This window comes from Gorilla gorilla, chromosome 9 (genome assembly GCF_029281585.2).
Source record: "Gorilla gorilla gorilla isolate KB3781 chromosome 9, NHGRI_mGorGor1-v2.1_pri, whole genome shotgun sequence".
NCBI classification, from domain to species: Eukaryota; Metazoa; Chordata; class Mammalia; order Primates; family Hominidae; genus Gorilla; species Gorilla gorilla.
In genome coordinates this window covers 82,832,487-82,850,000 of record NC_073233.2, presented here as the reverse complement: position 1 = coordinate 82,850,000, position 17,514 = coordinate 82,832,487, and the positions used below count along the sequence as shown (strand labels likewise).

General features: G+C 38.2%; 1 protein-coding gene across 1 annotated transcript in view; it reads right to left on the bottom strand.

Annotated features, from left to right (window-relative positions):
- Nucleotides 1-17,514, bottom strand: part of SPCS2 (signal peptidase complex subunit 2) — a 28,611-nt gene that overhangs the window by 10,076 nt on the left and 1,021 nt on the right. Inside the window, exons 2-3 of the mRNA XM_063693380.1 lie at nucleotides 2,438-2,521; nucleotides 1,633-1,793 (exon numbers count right to left, since the gene is read on the bottom strand). Of these exons, the coding sequence (XP_063549450.1) occupies nucleotides 1,633-1,793; nucleotides 2,438-2,521 (245 nt within the window). The remainder of the gene's footprint in view (nucleotides 1-1,632; nucleotides 1,794-2,437; nucleotides 2,522-17,514) is intronic.

The following is a 17,514-nucleotide window of genomic DNA, read 5'->3' as shown; positions in this document are numbered from 1 at the left end:
GCCTTGAACTCTTGGGCTCAAGCGATTCGCCCGCCTTGGCCTCTCAAAGTGTTGGGATTACAGGCGTGAGCCACGATGCCCAGCAACAGAAGACATTTATAATGGTAGTCCCTACTATTATAAATAAAACTGACATGACAAAAATAAGACCTTGTTTTATTAAACAAATATAACCAAACAAATGAATTACCATCAAGGTAGTTCTCTTGGGAGGCCAGATGTTTGTAATAATGTTGCTATCATTTTCAAATCTCTTTGGAATTCCCCTGGGAACTGTCTCTAGAACCTATGGAATATTATTCTTTTGAACTGCCTTAATAGTGAAAAATTCATACTGGGATGATTAATCTGATTACTGAAAGAAGTCAAGGATCACCTGGTGCCACTTCTGGGGGCTATGTGGGGCAATCTGGATAATACAATTTTTGACTAGGATCTGCTTTATCAGAGGTTTGCTAACTGCCTCTGAAGATAAATCCCCAACATGAAGTTTTAAAACATATTTCAGGTTGGCTGGGCACAGTGGCTTATGCCTGTAATCCCAGCACTTTGGGAGGATTGCTTGGGCCCAGGAGTTTTGAGACCAGCCTAGGCAACGTAGTAGGACCTTGTCTCTGTAAAAAATTTAAAAATTAGGCAGACATGGTGGCATGTGCCCGTCTACTCAGGAGGTTGAGGTGGGAGAATTGCTCGAGCCAGGAGGCTGACGCTGCAGTGAGTCATGATCACACCACTGTACTTCAGCCTGGGTGACAGGGTAAGACCCTGTCTCAAAAAAAATGAAAACAAAACAAAATTCAGGTAGTGGTAACATTGTTTAAAAAAGTAAACTACCAACCAAAATTACCTATTTTAATAGTGAAGTATAATTAAGTTCTTTATATTCAACTTCTTGAGAAAAAAAAATCACGCTGGGTAGGCAACGACCATGATCTTACATTTATCATAAAAAAGAGGGGAAAGGAAATGATTATGTATCAAATACAATATAAAATCTCTCATTTAATCTTTATGATAATTCTGAATGCTACCCATATTTATAAATGAGTGGTATTCAAATCATCTCAAAAATAAGTAAATTTTCATTAGCACAAGATCACAGATACCTTGGATTTCAAACCCATATTCTCTAGCTCCAGAATAAGTTCTTAATTCCACTGTAATACAAGCCACACTTGTATCTCATGCTCAGTACTTTCCAGTTCAGCTCCTCAGCTTCAAGTAAACTTGATACAGATCTGAGTCTCCAAAATCAGATCCTTTCCTAATATCCTAGAATGAGTGGCTTGAAGCAGCCACGTCTAACGGGAAAAGATCTGGACTAGAAATGAGAAGAGCTGGGTTCACTATTACTATGTGTTTTGCTATTAAGTGCTCATATTAGGACAATAACCTCTACATTAATAACAAAAATTAATTACGATAAAATAACCATACAAAACATAAAATATCAGTGACAGTTACTATATAAACTGATAGATATTTACTATATAAACATCACAGCTCAAAATGTTAAATTCTAACATTAGCAAGCCCTAATATGAAAGTCCGTTTTGTTTTTTGTAGGGAGAAATATCAGCAGATTTAAAAAAATAGTCACTAGAAAACAACCTGAGCATAAATAAAGGATATGATATGACACACAAAGCCAAAACGGGTTTGGACTCTGGAAAGGGGTGCATATAATCCCAAATCAAAGCCACTATGGCAAAGAAACAGGAGATTGTACAGATGGTGAGGCGACCATCAATTAGACCAAAATTCTCCACATATTTGTATTTTTCCAGAAGTACCTGGTGAGAAAAAGAAGGAATCAAGCTAATAGGAATACTTCCTTCCCAGTATGTGCTTTTATTCTTGATTTCCATGATAAAAGAATCATATGAATTACCAAGTAGTTCCCTCCAGTTGGGATTTTACCACACCAAACAAGTAAAACTCAAGCCTTCTATAAAGAACCAAGAGAAAAAGTTCATCAATCCCTCATATAAAAAACTTTAAACTCCTCAACTTTTCCCACAGCTAAAATGTTTTACTTTTACAAATGGAGAGATGATTTATCATGAATGAATGTCCTATCTTCTCTCAACCTTCTGTGCTCTAGGCTAATTAATCTCAAAAACAAAAAATTACCAGCTTTCTTGAGATAGCCAACATTTATATTTCTTTTTTTTTAATTTTATTATTATTATACTTTAAGTTTTAGGGTACATGTGCACAACGTGCAGGTTTGTTACATATGTATACATGTGCCATGTTGGTGATATTTCAACACACTTCCTCTGACTTTTTCTGTGAGAAATTTTAGAAACTGCTTTCTGACTCAATTTCTAACACTGAAAACTAAGGTCACTCCAAGTTACAAAAGGAAAAGATTTCCCAGGAGAGATGGCCATCAGCTGTATAGATACTAACCAACCCCTCCTCAAGAAAGTACCTTTTTGGCAGAATCATCCAAAGAGTTTTTCACAGCTGATCCATCCCACTTGTCAATTTTTACAGGCTTATCATCTATCTTCCACTGTAAAACAAACAAAAAAGTTGTACATCAAGAAACTTGGCCTCTTACTGAAAGTAAAATGAACCACTTTTTAAGAGCATCCCTCATGCACATATAATATTTACTCTTTGTCTTCTAATGTTGCAGAACTAAAAGACAAAACAGGCTATTCTGGGCACACTCCTATGGGGTAGCCCTGCAAGAAGCAGTTAAAAACAAACAAAAAAGACCAAACAATTAAAAATCAGGTTGAAAGAGACTAGGTCACTAGAGTCAGGTGGTACTCATGTGATGCTGACGTTGCCAGTCTCCATGCAGAGAATATAAAAACAACCCCAGAACCAGAAAACGTATATGGGCTGCACAGACTGTAAGTGTAAACTTGCATATCCCACCTTCATTTTACCGAAATGTGAGTACAGAAAATTACTCTATTTGTTCATTCTTTCCTTCTGTGACCACAAAATTCAGAAAATACAGATACATGAATTTACAGATACTAACAAAATGGGGAGGATCTCCTTTAATATCACTTTGTCAGCTAACAACTTTTATTATTTTACCAGCATGTCTTAACTTTAAGATAGCAATTCCAGGATAGCCTGTTGGAAACAACACTACATTTTAAATTACAAACCAAGTCCCAGACTCAGTCCCAACATGAGCTGAGTGGACAAACTCTACTTCTATTTCCCTTATCTATAGAGGTTTAGAAAGTTTCCCAAACACTGCTATTCAGAGGCAAATAATTCTCTCACTCACTGCTCATGTAGAAGTTCAAAATGTTACAGCACCTACGAATGCCAATTTAGCACCCTGAATTCAACTTCCCACTTCCAGGAATGTTTCTATAACTGAATACATGTGAAATGATATACAAGGCTACTCACCGCAGCATTGTCTGTAATAGTGAAAAGCTGGAGGTAACTCGAGTGCTCATTTACAAGGGGATTGGTTAAACAAACTACGGTACATCCAGATATCTTATCAGGGTAGAGAAATACGGGGAGGAGTAAGATTACTCTATGTGTGCCTTTAAAATTTTTTAACCATGTGAATATATTACATAGTAAAAAATTTTCTCAAATGCAAGTATTTAAGTAAATATAGCTTAAGAGGAACAGGGTGCTACAAATAATCTGATAAACCTGTTTTTTGTAGACCATTAATGGCCAACTCTTAATTTTTTAGATCAAGTGAACAAATATTGTATTCCATAAAAATTACAAACCAGCAAGCAATCCAACATTCATCTAGATTTAGAATGGATTATTTTACTGAAAGACAGAGAATGTCATATTTATCTTTCGGATTGAGCACAAGTACAAAGATAATGCCTATAAGAAATAAAGAGATGGCAGTGGTGAGTACCTGCCATCCCAGATACTTGGGAGGCTGAGGTGGCAGAACAGCTTGAGCCCAGGAGTTCGAGTCCAGCCTGGGCAATATAGTGAGAGCTTGTCTCTGAAAATAAATAAATAAACAAATAAATAAACAATAAAAAATAAAATAAGAGATGGGATAAAAATAATTGTAAAGATTTTAAACAACTACAGAAACACAATTCATCAACCTTGATTTTTTTTAACTGTGATTCTATATATTATTACACAAAAGAGAAAACCTGTTCTGTGAAGTTTGTTGGAAGAAATAACATGAGCTAAAAATAGCCATACTTAAAGTGATTAAAAGTCAATCAAGTTTTTTTTCCCCCTTGGTGCCCTGTGAAAGCAAAAATTTTTCTTTGAGAAAATTACTCATGGCAGCATACTGCACTATTGACTGCCATAGACTGCCAGCCTACAAATCAAACACGACATCTAATTTTAAAGATACAAACTGAACCAAAAAGAAATTAGCAGGCTTTCTAGCTAGATAGTTCATTTACACTGTCAAGTAAATTCCTCTTTGAAGACATGCAAAAGAACCAACTTGTAGAGCCTCTCTAAAGCCTTATTAGTTTGCTAAATTGTAAAATTAAGATGGTGAAAGTATCTATTTCACAGGTTGGTATGAGAAGTAAATAGTGTAATTATAAAACATAGCACAGTGCACAGTGCCTGGTACCTAGCAAGTACTTCATAAAAATTAGCTATTGCTGTTGCTATTAATGATATAAAACCATAGCATTTGAATTATTTGTGAAATAAAGTCAGAATAAAGTCATTTAAAAATTATGGGTCATTCAAAAACAGGAAAATCATATTCTCAGACACCTAGCCACACTTCACTGCCTGCATTGCATCACAGAAAAGAAACTTGCCTTTAAAAGTCAGAGGATAATGTCTTAACCAATTTGGGAGAATAAAATGCAGAAGCAGCCATTACAATGTATTGAAATTGCCTCAGCTCTAACTTCACTGCCTGGTACCTAGAAGCAATCTTCAGTAAGTGGAACAGAAACATTTCCAGTGAATTACATGAAATCACAAGAAAGGTTATAATTTGACTTTACGGCAACACAGCCCATTTCGAAGCAAGTAATGTCTCTACTACAGTACAGAGAACCATCTGGAAAAAGGGGAGTTGCTATTAGGTGCTTCTTTTTCTGATTATTACTTCTCATCATGCTCAAAAACTGCTCATCAACTAAAATGTATGCTGCTCCTCATGTTCTCTCTACTACTAATTCGGGTATTTTAAAAGCTATCTTTTTTTTTTTTTGCCTCATTTTTGTCTTCCTCAACACTAATTGCAAATTGCTTTCCTTTTGTAATAATAAAAAGGAAAGCAAAAATTAGTTTCTTTTATGTGAGACCTCACAGGATAAATTAAAAAGAAGGGCAGTGTGCAGAAATAAGTGAACCTGGGCCCAAGACTGCCATCTTTAGCAAGGCTTGTTTGCAAGGTTGGCCCTTGGCTGGTATCTGACAAGCTGGCTGATAAAACAGATCCCTACACTGATATAAATACATTCCCTCAGTGATAAGAATGGCTCACTGTGCCTCAACTGTTTGTATAAATGATGTGATTTATGTTGAACACCTTTCCTTCTGGAAATCTAGAAAAAGTTCTTTATGTTGCCAGTATCTAAAATTTCAAGATGATATCCCTTACACAGGTCAATTTTCACCCACTGTAAAACTGCTATTGCCACTCATCTTTTTATTGCAGCACTAAGCAGACCCTCAATCCAGAAACCAATGTCCTTCAGATTAGAAAACTAGAGTTCAAAGATGTTAAGTGCCATACAACTAGTAAATGACAGGCCAACAAAATTCTTTAGGGCTAAATTACAAATACACGGCTCATTATAAAACTGTCTCTTCTTCAGTGATATAAACTTATTTTTATTTGCCTTAATCCCTGAACTCAATCCCAAAGCAGATTGTGGCCTTATTCTTAAAGGTGTACTGTACTTCAAATCACAAGCTGATTGGTTCTGGCCAGGTGCAGTGGCTCACACCTATAATCCCAGCACTTTGGGAGGCTGAGGCAGATGGATCGTTTGAGGTTAGGAGTCCGAGACCAGCCTGGCCAACACTGTGAAACCCCGTCTCTACTAAAAGTACAAAACTTAGCCAGGCTAAGTAATCCCAGCTACATGGGAGGCTGAGGCAAGAGATCACTTGAATCCAGGAGGCAGAGGTTGCAGTGAGCCGAGATGGTGCCACTGCACTCTAGCCTGGGTGAACAGACGAAGACTCCATCTCAAAAAACAAACAAACAAACAAACAACAACAACAAAAAAAACAAGCTGACTGGATTTAGACTAAATACAAATGTATGTAGGCAAATGCTTTTTTTCCTTACCCAATAAGGTGAATCCTTATTATCCAAGGGAGAATGGAGTCAGGCTACTTTATTTTAATCCTCACTTTTCCACTTAATACTGGAAGGCACTGGGCAAATAATTTAACCTCTCTAAAGCCTTATTAGTTTGCTAAATTGTAAAATTAAGATGGTGAAAGTATCTATTTCACAGGTTGGTATGAGAAGTAAATAGTGTAATTATAAAACATAGCACAGTGCACAGTGCCTGGTACCTAGCAAGTACTTCATAAAAATTAGCTATTGCTGTTGCTATTAATGATATAAAACTATATAATACACTGCATCATGGTTACCTGACTGTATGTATTGTCTCCCTCACTGGGTCACAGGGACTATACACTTTTGTATTCTCAGAGCCTGGAACACAATATACTCTCAATAGCTTTTTTTTTTTTTTTTAATGTCTAAATCCTTATAAAGAAAAAAAGGGAAGAAAAAGATCTCTAAAATGTTACTCTCCAGTTTAAATTTAGCAAATGTAAACATGGTCAAAATGATCTCACTTGGTTCTTATTCACAGAATTTCTTTAAGGGATGGAGGGCAGACAGAAGGTATAATCATAGCTACCATTTCCTGAATGCCTAACATGTGCTACGGATGTGCTAAGTATTTTATATACACTATCTCACTTAATTTCCACAATAACTCTACAAGGTAAGAACAGTTAAAATCCTCCTTTTACAGATAACACTAAGGGTTTAAAAAACCTGCCAAAGGTGAAAGGCAGAAAGTGGTAAAGCCAGGACTCAAAACCCATGCTCTCTCATTATTCTACACTGCTTTCCCATGAAGTGCAAGGAAAGGAATTATTAGCCATCAAAAACACAAAAGAACAGGAAACAAAGAGATCCCTGAAGTGACAGCTATACATTGTATCTTGATTCCTAACAAGCTCTAGTAATAACATTTTAAAAACCTAAAAAAAAAAAAAAGATGTTAATCTTGAATAGGACCACAAAACTCACAGGGTATCAAAAATGTTGAACCTCCCCCCCCCCCCATGTAAAACCAACTGCAATTTGGCTGAAAACAGAGCTCAAAAAGTACTATTTTAAAGAAATTACTCCCCTACACCACCCACTGAAGAGATAAAGACAACTTTTTTTTGAGACAGCGTCTTACTCTGTCACCCAGGCTGAGTGCAGTGGCGCGATCTCAGCTCACTGTAACTTCCGCCTCCTGGGTTCAAGCAATTCTCATGCCTCAGCCTCCCGAGTAGCTGGGATTACAGACAAGTGTCATCACAGTCAGCTAATTTTTGTATTTTTTAATAGAGATGGGGTTTCACCACGTTGGCCAGGCTAGACTCGAACTCCTGGCCTCAAGTGATCCATGTACCTCAGCCTCCCAAAGTGCCACCACACCCGGCCAAGATAAAGACAACTTTTATCAGACTAACACACCTGATGCCAGAGCTGGCTGGCTAACCAGTTCAAAGAAAACAGGCATTTGATAGCTTTAATAGAACATTATGCAGAATCATTTCAGTTACATTTCTCCACTGCACATTTGAAAATAAAAAATTCAACAAAGACACTTCACTGAAGGTATGGCATCAGGAACTCCATAAGTGCTTAGGAAGGATATTAAACACAACTCAGGTCTGAAGGATATGTAGTCAGTACAGGAAGGCATTTTCCAAATTAACTCATTTGAGGGAATACAGCCTTCTGTTCCCATGCGTCTCACCACACTTAAAGGGATAGGGTGGGATCAAAAAAAGAGACAAAATAAGCCAGGCACAGTGGCACATGTTTATAACTTCAGCACTTTGGGAGGCCAAGGTGGAAGGATCACTTGAGTTCAGGAGTCTGAGATCAGCCTGGGCAACATAGCAAGACTCCTCTGTATCTACAAAAAATTTTAATTTAAAAAATTAGCCAGGTGTGGTGGTGCCCACCTAAAGTCCCAGCTACTTGGGAGACAGAGGCAGGAGGATGGCTTGAGCTCAGGAGGTGTAGGCTGCAGTGAGCCGTGATTGTGCCACTGCACTCCAGCCTGGACAATAGAGTAAGACTCCATCTCAAAAAACAAAAGGACAAAATCCTTGGTCATTAGGATATGTCCAGCAAAACAAAATTGTTTTGAGTATGACAACATGAACACCTTCAATTTTCTTATTTTAATCACAGTGAAAACAGAAGTTATGCAGTGATATAAAAGACCTGAGTGGATTGCTTCATAAAGTTCCCTGGCTTGATAATAAGACTCAAAGGATTCCTCAATTCACACTGGAGAGATGAAGAATTACCAGGGGTGAGAGTGGTGTCAATGGTGACCCTGTTCTGATTTAGACAGAACTGAGCATGGCTTTAAGAAAAATAAACTTTTTATCTCCTTTATCCCAGTTTAGAAAGTAGACAGAAGCTGCAAAGGGGGAAAGTAGTAGGAGATGAGGCATCCGAGAGAAACCATTTCCTAGTTATTAGGCTAAAGAACTTGAACTTTATTCTGAAGCAGGCAATGGAGAGTATTTTAAGCATGGGAATAACAATCAAATTTACTTTTTTTTTTAAGTCATTTTAGTGGCAACCTGGCAGATGATCTGGAGGGGAGTAACACTGGACATAGAGATGCAGATGGGGCCTGATGTAAGTGCAGAGCCTCAATGCTCAACAGAGCAGCAGTAGGGGGACTGAAAGGGAGTATTCTGAGGTAGAATTGGCAGGACTTAGTAACAGACTAGTTATAAGGAACATGAAAGAGAAGAGACAGAGATGACCACCTACTAGAATTAGGGCTTGGATGACTTATTGGAGCCATCATGTCATTTTCCAAGAAGAAGAATACAGGAGGAAAAAGGATAAATACCCATTTGTATATGTGGAGTTCTAAACTAAAATAAGGAGATAATAAAAACTGATGGCAAACTCAGAAGCTGAGATTACAATTTCAGTTGGAAATATATAGTGCCCATATCCCCCCAACACACACATATTTAGCAAGAAAGGAAAATGTTCAGTTTGGGGAGAAAATGATGTCTATCTTAAGAATGTGCACTGTCATCTAATTTAGATCCCAATTCAGCAAAAACACGGTATCTCAAAGAGATTATGCTCTTAGCAACACACTGAATCTTCAATTTCAATCTATTTTTTATAAAAATGGCCAAGATACACTGCAAAGAAAATTACTAGCTTAACAGTGCTTATTACTGACTGCATTCATCACTGGAGTTAGAAGTTAGGAAATTACCATGTGTTAATTAAATTATGAGCACGCACATTAGTGACAACCCCAGAGAAACTGATTTCTTAGGTTTTACACTGCCTTCTCTACTCCACCACAAACTGCATTTAGCAGTGACGGGGCTGCTTCTACATCAACCCAGCCCATGAATAGAGAAGCCTACATGACTGAAGCTCTTTGAGGGCCAGATCACTGGATCCATGACTTAAACATCCCACCACTGAACCCAGTAAGTGTGAGATCTAAGGCTGAAAAGAGCTTAAAGTTAAAACAACTTGATTCAGCATATTAATCAGTAATGCTCCAACAACGAAGTATTTTTTTCTACCAGCAAACTGAAATGTAGTCAACAATCCTTTCACTACTAGCAACTAACATCTTCTAAAGTCTGACTGAATTGTTGGCATAATCATCCAGTATGAATTTCTTACCTTTGCAATGGGTAGACAAGAAATCAGATATACAAAAAAAATGGTCTTTACAATTTAGTTAAGGAAAATCCTATACTTACAATGAATTATAAACTATGCTAAGTGCTAAATGGTAAGAAGTAGACATAGAGGGGCAAGGGCACACTACAGGTTCAAGGATCTGCAAAAAAGATTTTGGATAAAATGTTACCTATTACCTCAGGGATATCAATCTGCAGCAAAGCTGACTGGGGAGGGTTGGAAGAGAGAGGGATGCTGCCAAGGAAGACCTGAATTAAGGCACGAAGACTGGCTAGGAATGTACTACATTGATACAGATGTGCGATGAGTCCTTATTCTAGAAAGGTGGCAGATCACGTGCTCCATTTAAGAATTACATGCAATCAGTTCTGAAAAATGCAGCTGAGTGCAAATTCAGGGAGAGGACCATACAGCCGTTTCATCTGAAATCCATCTCCTACTGCCTGGAAAAATATTAACTGTTATATGACTTTTCTGGGTTTCTTTTTCTTTTTAAGGAAACTGCCAAGCCTCTCAATAGCAATTCATTCCAGTGTTGGACATTCTTTTAAAAGAAAAAAATAATATTTTTAAACACAACCTTTTTGGCAATTACACTCTTTATTTTCTTTAAATTAATATTGAATGGCTGCTTGCTATGTGCCAAGCACTGTTCTAGCCACTAGGGATATAGTCATAAACAAGACAAATTCTGCACTCAAAGAGCTTCTTCTTGTATGGAAGATAAAAAGTAAACAAATATGCATATAATTCCAGGCTGTAAAAAAGATTATACAGAAAAATGCAATAGAGTTTTAAAAAAGACTAAAAAATAGTGAGGGAAAATAGTTAACATCTGAGCAGAGTTGAATAAAGGAGTAACCCATGAGAAAATCTGGAGTGTCCCAGTGAAAACAGTACACCAAAATCCCCCAAGCTTAACGTGTTTGAGGAACAGCAGAAAAGCCAGGGTTTCCAGAGTATAATGACTCAAGTAGAAACCGACAGATGAGGATGACAGAAACAAGCAGGATCAAGAACATGTAGGGGCTATAAAATAGGCCACAATTAGGGATTTGGAGTTTAGCTAACTGAGATGGGAAGTTACTGGAGAGATTTCAGCAAGAGAGTGAGTGATCTATGTTTTAAAACATCAGTCTGGCTGCTGTGTGGAGAACAAAATGTAACGGAGCCAAGCACAGAAGCTGGAAGACCAGTTGAAAGGGCTACTACAGCTCTCTAGGTAGGAGTGGTCAGATTCTGGATGTACAGCCAGGAAAATACGACAATGAGATGGCTGTGGAGTACAAAGCAAAGAGAATAATCAAGGGTAACTCTCAGGTTTTTGTTTGAATAAATTAGATGAATGGAGGTATCTACCTGAAATGAAGAAGACTGGGAGAGAAGCACTTTGAGGGGTAAGCGGAAATCAAGAGATTGGCTCTGGCTATTGATGCCTGATACACGTTTTAGACATTTAAGTGGAGATGACAAGTAGGCAGTTGGACAGAAAAGTCTGGGACTTATAGGAAAGGTCCAGGTTGAGAATATAAATGTAGAAGTCAGCAACTTCTACATGTTATTTAAGTCATGACATTGGGTATCGCCTTGGGATGAGGGTAGACAGAGGAGAGGGCCAGGGGTAATAAGCTCATAAGCTCAGGGACTGGCAATATTTACACAGGTCAAGAAGAAGACCAAAGAACAATGAAGACAACAAAGACTAGTTGATGTAGGGGGAAAGCTGGGGGCAAGTGGTGTCCTAGAAGCCAAGTAAAGAAAGTATTTCAAGAAAAAAGAAGTGATCAATAAGTCAAATGCTACTGAAAGGCTAAGTAATACAAAAAACTACTATTGAAATTTGATAAGATGGAGATCAGAGCAGAGAAATGGTGCTAGCAACAGCTGAAAAAGGTACCTGGGCAGGCAGATATTTATATATATATTCTTTTAATTAGTAATTAAAGTAATAGTATTAAAGTAATCAGTGTCTGTGACACCACTGTGTTACATGACATATAGTTTAAAAAAATAATAATTTGAAACTTTAAGGGTTACTCCATGAAAGACAAAAATAAGTTTCTAAAATTGCGATATAGTTCACACACTATAAAATTCACTATTTAAAAATAATGCCAATTCAGTGGTTTTTAGTATACTCACAAGGTTATGCAACCATCACCACTATCTAATTCTAGAATATATGCATACCCTCAAAAAGAAACTCCATACCCATTAGCAGTCACATCTTATTCCTGTCCCCTATCCCCCGGCAGCCAACAATCTACTTTCCGTCTCTATGGATATACAAATGCAGTCATACTATATATGGCCTTTTGTCATTGGCTTCTTTCACTTAGCACATTTTCAGGATTCATCCATATTGTAGTATGTATCAATACTTTATTCTAACGGTCAAATTATATTCCATTGTATAGATATATCACATTGCATTTATCCATTCATCAGTTGACAGACTGTTTCTACCTTTAGGCCATTATGATAACTGTGTTATGAACATTTATGTGCCAAGTTTTCCTGTGGACACACATTTTCAGTTCTCTTGGGTATACACCTAGGAGTGGAATTGTTGGGTCATATGGTTAACTTTACGTTGAATTTTCTGAGGAACTGTCAAACTGTTTCCAAGAGTGCCACCACATTTTACATCCCTGTTAGCAATATATGAAGATTCCGATTTCTCTGTATTCTCACCAAAATAGGTTATTTTCCTTTTTTTTCCCCCTTTATTATAGCAATCTTAGTGGACGTGAAGTGGTTTCTCATTGTGGTTTTACTTTGCATTTCTCTAATGACTGATGATGTTGCGCATCTTTCCATGTGCTATGGGCCATTTGTACGTCTTCTATGGAGAAATGTCTATTTACATCTTTTGCCCTTTTAAAAACTAGGTTGCTGTTTTTTTATTACTGAGTTGTAAAATTCTTTATATAGTCTAGATGCTAGACCCTTATCAGATGTATGATTTGAAAATGTTTTCTCTCATTCTGTAGATTGTCTTTTTTCACTTTCTTGATAGTGGCCTTTGACACACACATACTTTTTATTTTGAGGAAATAAAAAATAATGAGTTTTGAGACGCTAATAAAGATCAGCTTGCAAAACAGTATTAAAAGGCCAGCACCTTGTTTCATTACACACACACACACAATTATAGTAATGTTATAAAACTGTTCATCTTCTTTGTCAGAGCTAGGTAACAGGGCACAAGCATATCACCTGGAAGTCTGACAAGCTAAGATATCTTCCAGTAGAGTAAAAGAGGAGATACCTAAGGACATATGGTTGGTAGGTGACAAAGCCAAGGCCACAGCCTAGGTCTTCCACCTCACAACAGATGCTCATCCCACTACTACGTTAGCTAGCACATTAGATAGCACAAGGCACACTCTGGTATGGGAAGCAATGTGCTGAGTAAAGAAAGAGCACTGGATTAAGTACTGGGGGAGCCAGGTTCTGTAAGTGTTACTAATTCACTGTGTGGTCTTGGGCAAGTTGCTTTGCTTGTGTCCTTGTCTACAAAATGAGGCTGAAGTATCAGATGAGTTTCAGGATCTCTTCATTATAAACATTTTAAAGAAACCACTATTAAGCAGAATAGCTTTTAAAAAGAAAACAAAAACCTTAAAATGTCAGAACCAGAAGAGACTTTAAAAAATCATTTAAGCCAGTAGTTCTCAACCTGGAGGTAACTGTTAAAATGCAGAGGTAATAGAGACATGTGAAGAAAAATGCAGATATTCAGGCCTAAAAAAAGGTCCAAAAATCTGTTAATTTTAACTAATTCTCAAAGGAGTCTGATGTAAACAGATTAAAGCTGTGCTTTAAGATCAGGCTGACAGGACAGCCAGGAGACAGAAATCCAGGTATAAGGCTAAAAGGGTCTAGATAATAGCTTCTGGAAAGCATGGTTTAACACCACATATCAACTTTAATAGCCAAAACAAATTAAGCAAGCAGCTTTTCTTTATAACTGCCAGGCAGAAGAAAATGCTTTGATGTATTTGGGGCAAAATAACATACTGCAATGATCTAAGTCAAGTTATTCTGTGATGGAGGCGGAAAGATTATATTTGCATACTTATTTTTAAGATCAGGAAACAAGAATTGCTGTGTTCTTAAAGTCAGTTTCATAAGAGTAGAAATTCACATCTGCTTAGGGAAAACTAGGAGCATATTTGCATCTCTTTATTACACTTCTTTATGGCAAGTGAAACTACAGCTGCAGAAATAAAATAAAAACCCTCCCCGCCCAAATCAAGACACATCAAATTAAATAAATTATATTAGGCTGGGTGTGGTGGCGCACGCTTGTAAACCTCGCACTTTGGGAGGCCGAGGCTGTTGGATCACCTGAGGTCAGGAGCTTGAGACCAGCCTAGCCAACATGGTGAAACCCTGTCTCTACTAAATATACAAAAATTAGCCGGGTATGGAGGCACATGCCTGTAATCCCAGCTACTCGGGAGACTGAGGCAGGAGAATTGTTTGAACCTGGGAGGCGGGGGTTGCAGTGAGTGGAGATTGCGACAAATCGAGACTCTGTCTCAAAAAAAAAAAAAAAATTATATTAAAGGTAATAGCTTCTCATTCCCACACAGCAAAAGCCTCTCTATTCATTCAGATCCTGCTCCACTGAGGATAACATTTTTTTTCCCCAAGTTCTCTCCCACAGTACCCTAAGTCTTCAAACAATTAGAGGCACCATCCTCTAAAGCTGTTTCTGAAGACTGAGGTGGCAGATCTCAAGTTTTTTCTCTGTGAAATTCAATGCTAAAAGTACTTATCTTGTGTTGATCACTATAGAGAAGCACTCACAGGAAAACGGGCAAATACAAACTGGTGAAATAATACAAGATAGTATGTCATATTAAGTGAAAGCTTAATTCCCATATGCAGTGTAAGTGCTAGAGGAATTCAGGGAGGGAACAGTTCAATGTAAGGCTGAAACCAAGTTTTCCAAGAAAAGGCACTCAAGCAGCTCTTGACTATTCTCTTCTGTCCCTCACTTATTGGTTAAATCTTCCAAGCAGTCTTTTGTGAGACCTTTTATCTATTTCTGCTACTCATGTTGGGGTTCTCATCACCTTGTCATTCTATTTTTACCACAGACAGCCCTTTACAAAGAACATTTACTTCTAGTAGATTCCAAAGGACAGGGAACAGAGCTGGGTGCGGTGGCTCATGCCTGTAATTCCAGTACTTTGGGAGGCTGAGGTGGGCAGATCACTTGAGGCCAGGAGTTCACGATTAGTCTGGGCAACACAGTGAGACCTTGTCTCTACCAAAAAATAAAAATAAAATAAAATAAAAAGGGCAGAGGAAACCAAACTAAAAAACCCAAAGAACATTTACCAGCACTACACAATTTGATCCTTACAACAAGCCTATAATATGTATGAATGTCCACAATATTTACATAAGGAAATTTAAATTCAGTAATATCACACAACTTATCCAAGGTCATGTGGCTTTTATTAGGTAGGTGCAAAAGTTATCGTGGTTTTTGCCATTACTTTCAATGGCAAAAACAGCAATTACTTTTGCACCAACCTAATAACATGCGGCACTAGAAGTCAAATTTGTCTCTTTTTATTATATATTATACACTACTGTGTATACGGCCTTATTAAGAAGTCTTCTAATTTCTGTCTCTCCAAACCATCTGAATAGTTTTCCTAAAAACCACTTTACACAGTCTCAAAACCCTTCAACAGCTTTCTTCTACTTCAAGCAATCCACGGCCTCCCTAATCAGATGCTATCTACTTGTCACTACAGTTCCTTTACAGAGCCTTCTAGTCAACTCAATACCTGAGAAACATAAAACACCATCACATCTGTGTAACTTTACTCAAGGAGACTTTTTTACCTGGCATGTCTTTCTTTTCTCCCCCCAAATAAGGTGCCAGTTCCACTCTCAGGAATGAGGCCTTTCCTTGAGGCTCTTACTCTTTTTTTTTTTTTTTTTGAGACAGAGTTTCCCTCTTGTTGCCCAGGCTGGACTGCAATGGTGTGATCTCGGCTCACTGCAACCTCCACCTCCCGGGTTCAAGCGATTCTCCTGCCTCAGCCTCCCGAGTAGGTGGGATTACAGGCATGCACCACCACGCTTCGCTAATTTTGTATTTTTAGTAGAGATGGGGTTTCTCCATCTTGGTCTGGCTGGTCTTGAACTTCCGACCTCAGGTGATCCGCCTGCCTTGGCCTCTCAAAGTGCTGGGTTTACAGGTGTGAGCCACTGCGCCCGGCCGAGGCTCTTACTCTTATCAATAAGCTCGCAGGGTTCACTCTATCTCTCTCATTTGAACTTCTGTAACAAGTACACACTTGAGCGAATATACCATATACTTCCTTAAATAGATTCTATTACCCCATCTCCTATATTTGGCTATTCTGAGTGCTCTCTGACAGTAGGATTCTTGATTTACTCCTCCACCATCACACATCTGGACACTACAGGTAATGGAGATCATTAATGTGTACTGTCTTACTTGGTTCTTCCCAAAACCGTGTGATATAGGTGCCAGAGATTCCAAAATTCCAAATGAAGAAAGGTTAATTGACTTGCCAATCTTCGTACTGTTAGCAAGTAGCAGAAATACTTCAAAGCTGAAATCTTATGATCCCCACATCCGGGTTCTTTCAATAACACAATGGTGCCATATACACTATTCCATAATAATAGTATTCCATACTGCCTTAGCAGAATGCCCATACTTAATGTTTGCTGATGATGATCCAAGTGCAAGGAAGAGCAAGAGCAGTTAGCGGGGCAGGTAAGGACAGGCTATCAGGTGCTTACCTAGCAAGAGGGAAGGATTTGTGTACACAAATGACCATCAATTCCCCATACTCTCACATGTCTTGAAGCAATTTACCATCCCAACCTCCAGAATATGTTTCTGTATCTTAAGGTTTGAGTGTGAGGCCAGGTGCATGGTGACTTATGCCTGTAATCCCAGCACTTTGGGGAGCCAAGGTGGAAGGATCACTTGAGGCCCAGGAATTTGAGACCAGCCAGGGCAACACAGTAAGACCCTGACTCTACAGAAAAGTTAAAAGCAAAAAAATTAGCAGGCATAGTGGTGCACATTTGCAGTCCCAGCTACTCAGGAGGCTGGGGTGGGAAGATCACCTAAGCTTAAGAGTTCAAGGCCGCAGTGAGCTAAGATCCATTCTGGGCAATGGAGTGTGACCCCTCTCACAAGAGAAGAGTGTGACAACCATGTCTTTCAAAACCAATGACACTCAAAAAGACAAGTAAAAAGACCTGGATCTTAACCGCTCAACATAATCATGTTTTCATTTCTTAAGCACCTACCATGTGTTATGCACAGGGAAGTCTGAAAGCTGTTTTCAATTAAATTCAAAAATTCTGCTTACTATATTAAAGACACCATGCTTAACAATTCTCATCAAACCAGCCCAGGGCCCTACAATGAGAGAACTGGAAGGGAATTTAGAGTTAAGTCCCTCATTTTAAGGCTAAATCTCTCACTTTGCAGATGAGAAAACAGATATAGAGAGCGCAAGCATATTTCAAGGTCACAAAGCTAATTAGAGGCAAAATCAACACTAGGACGTTGTTCTCCATGC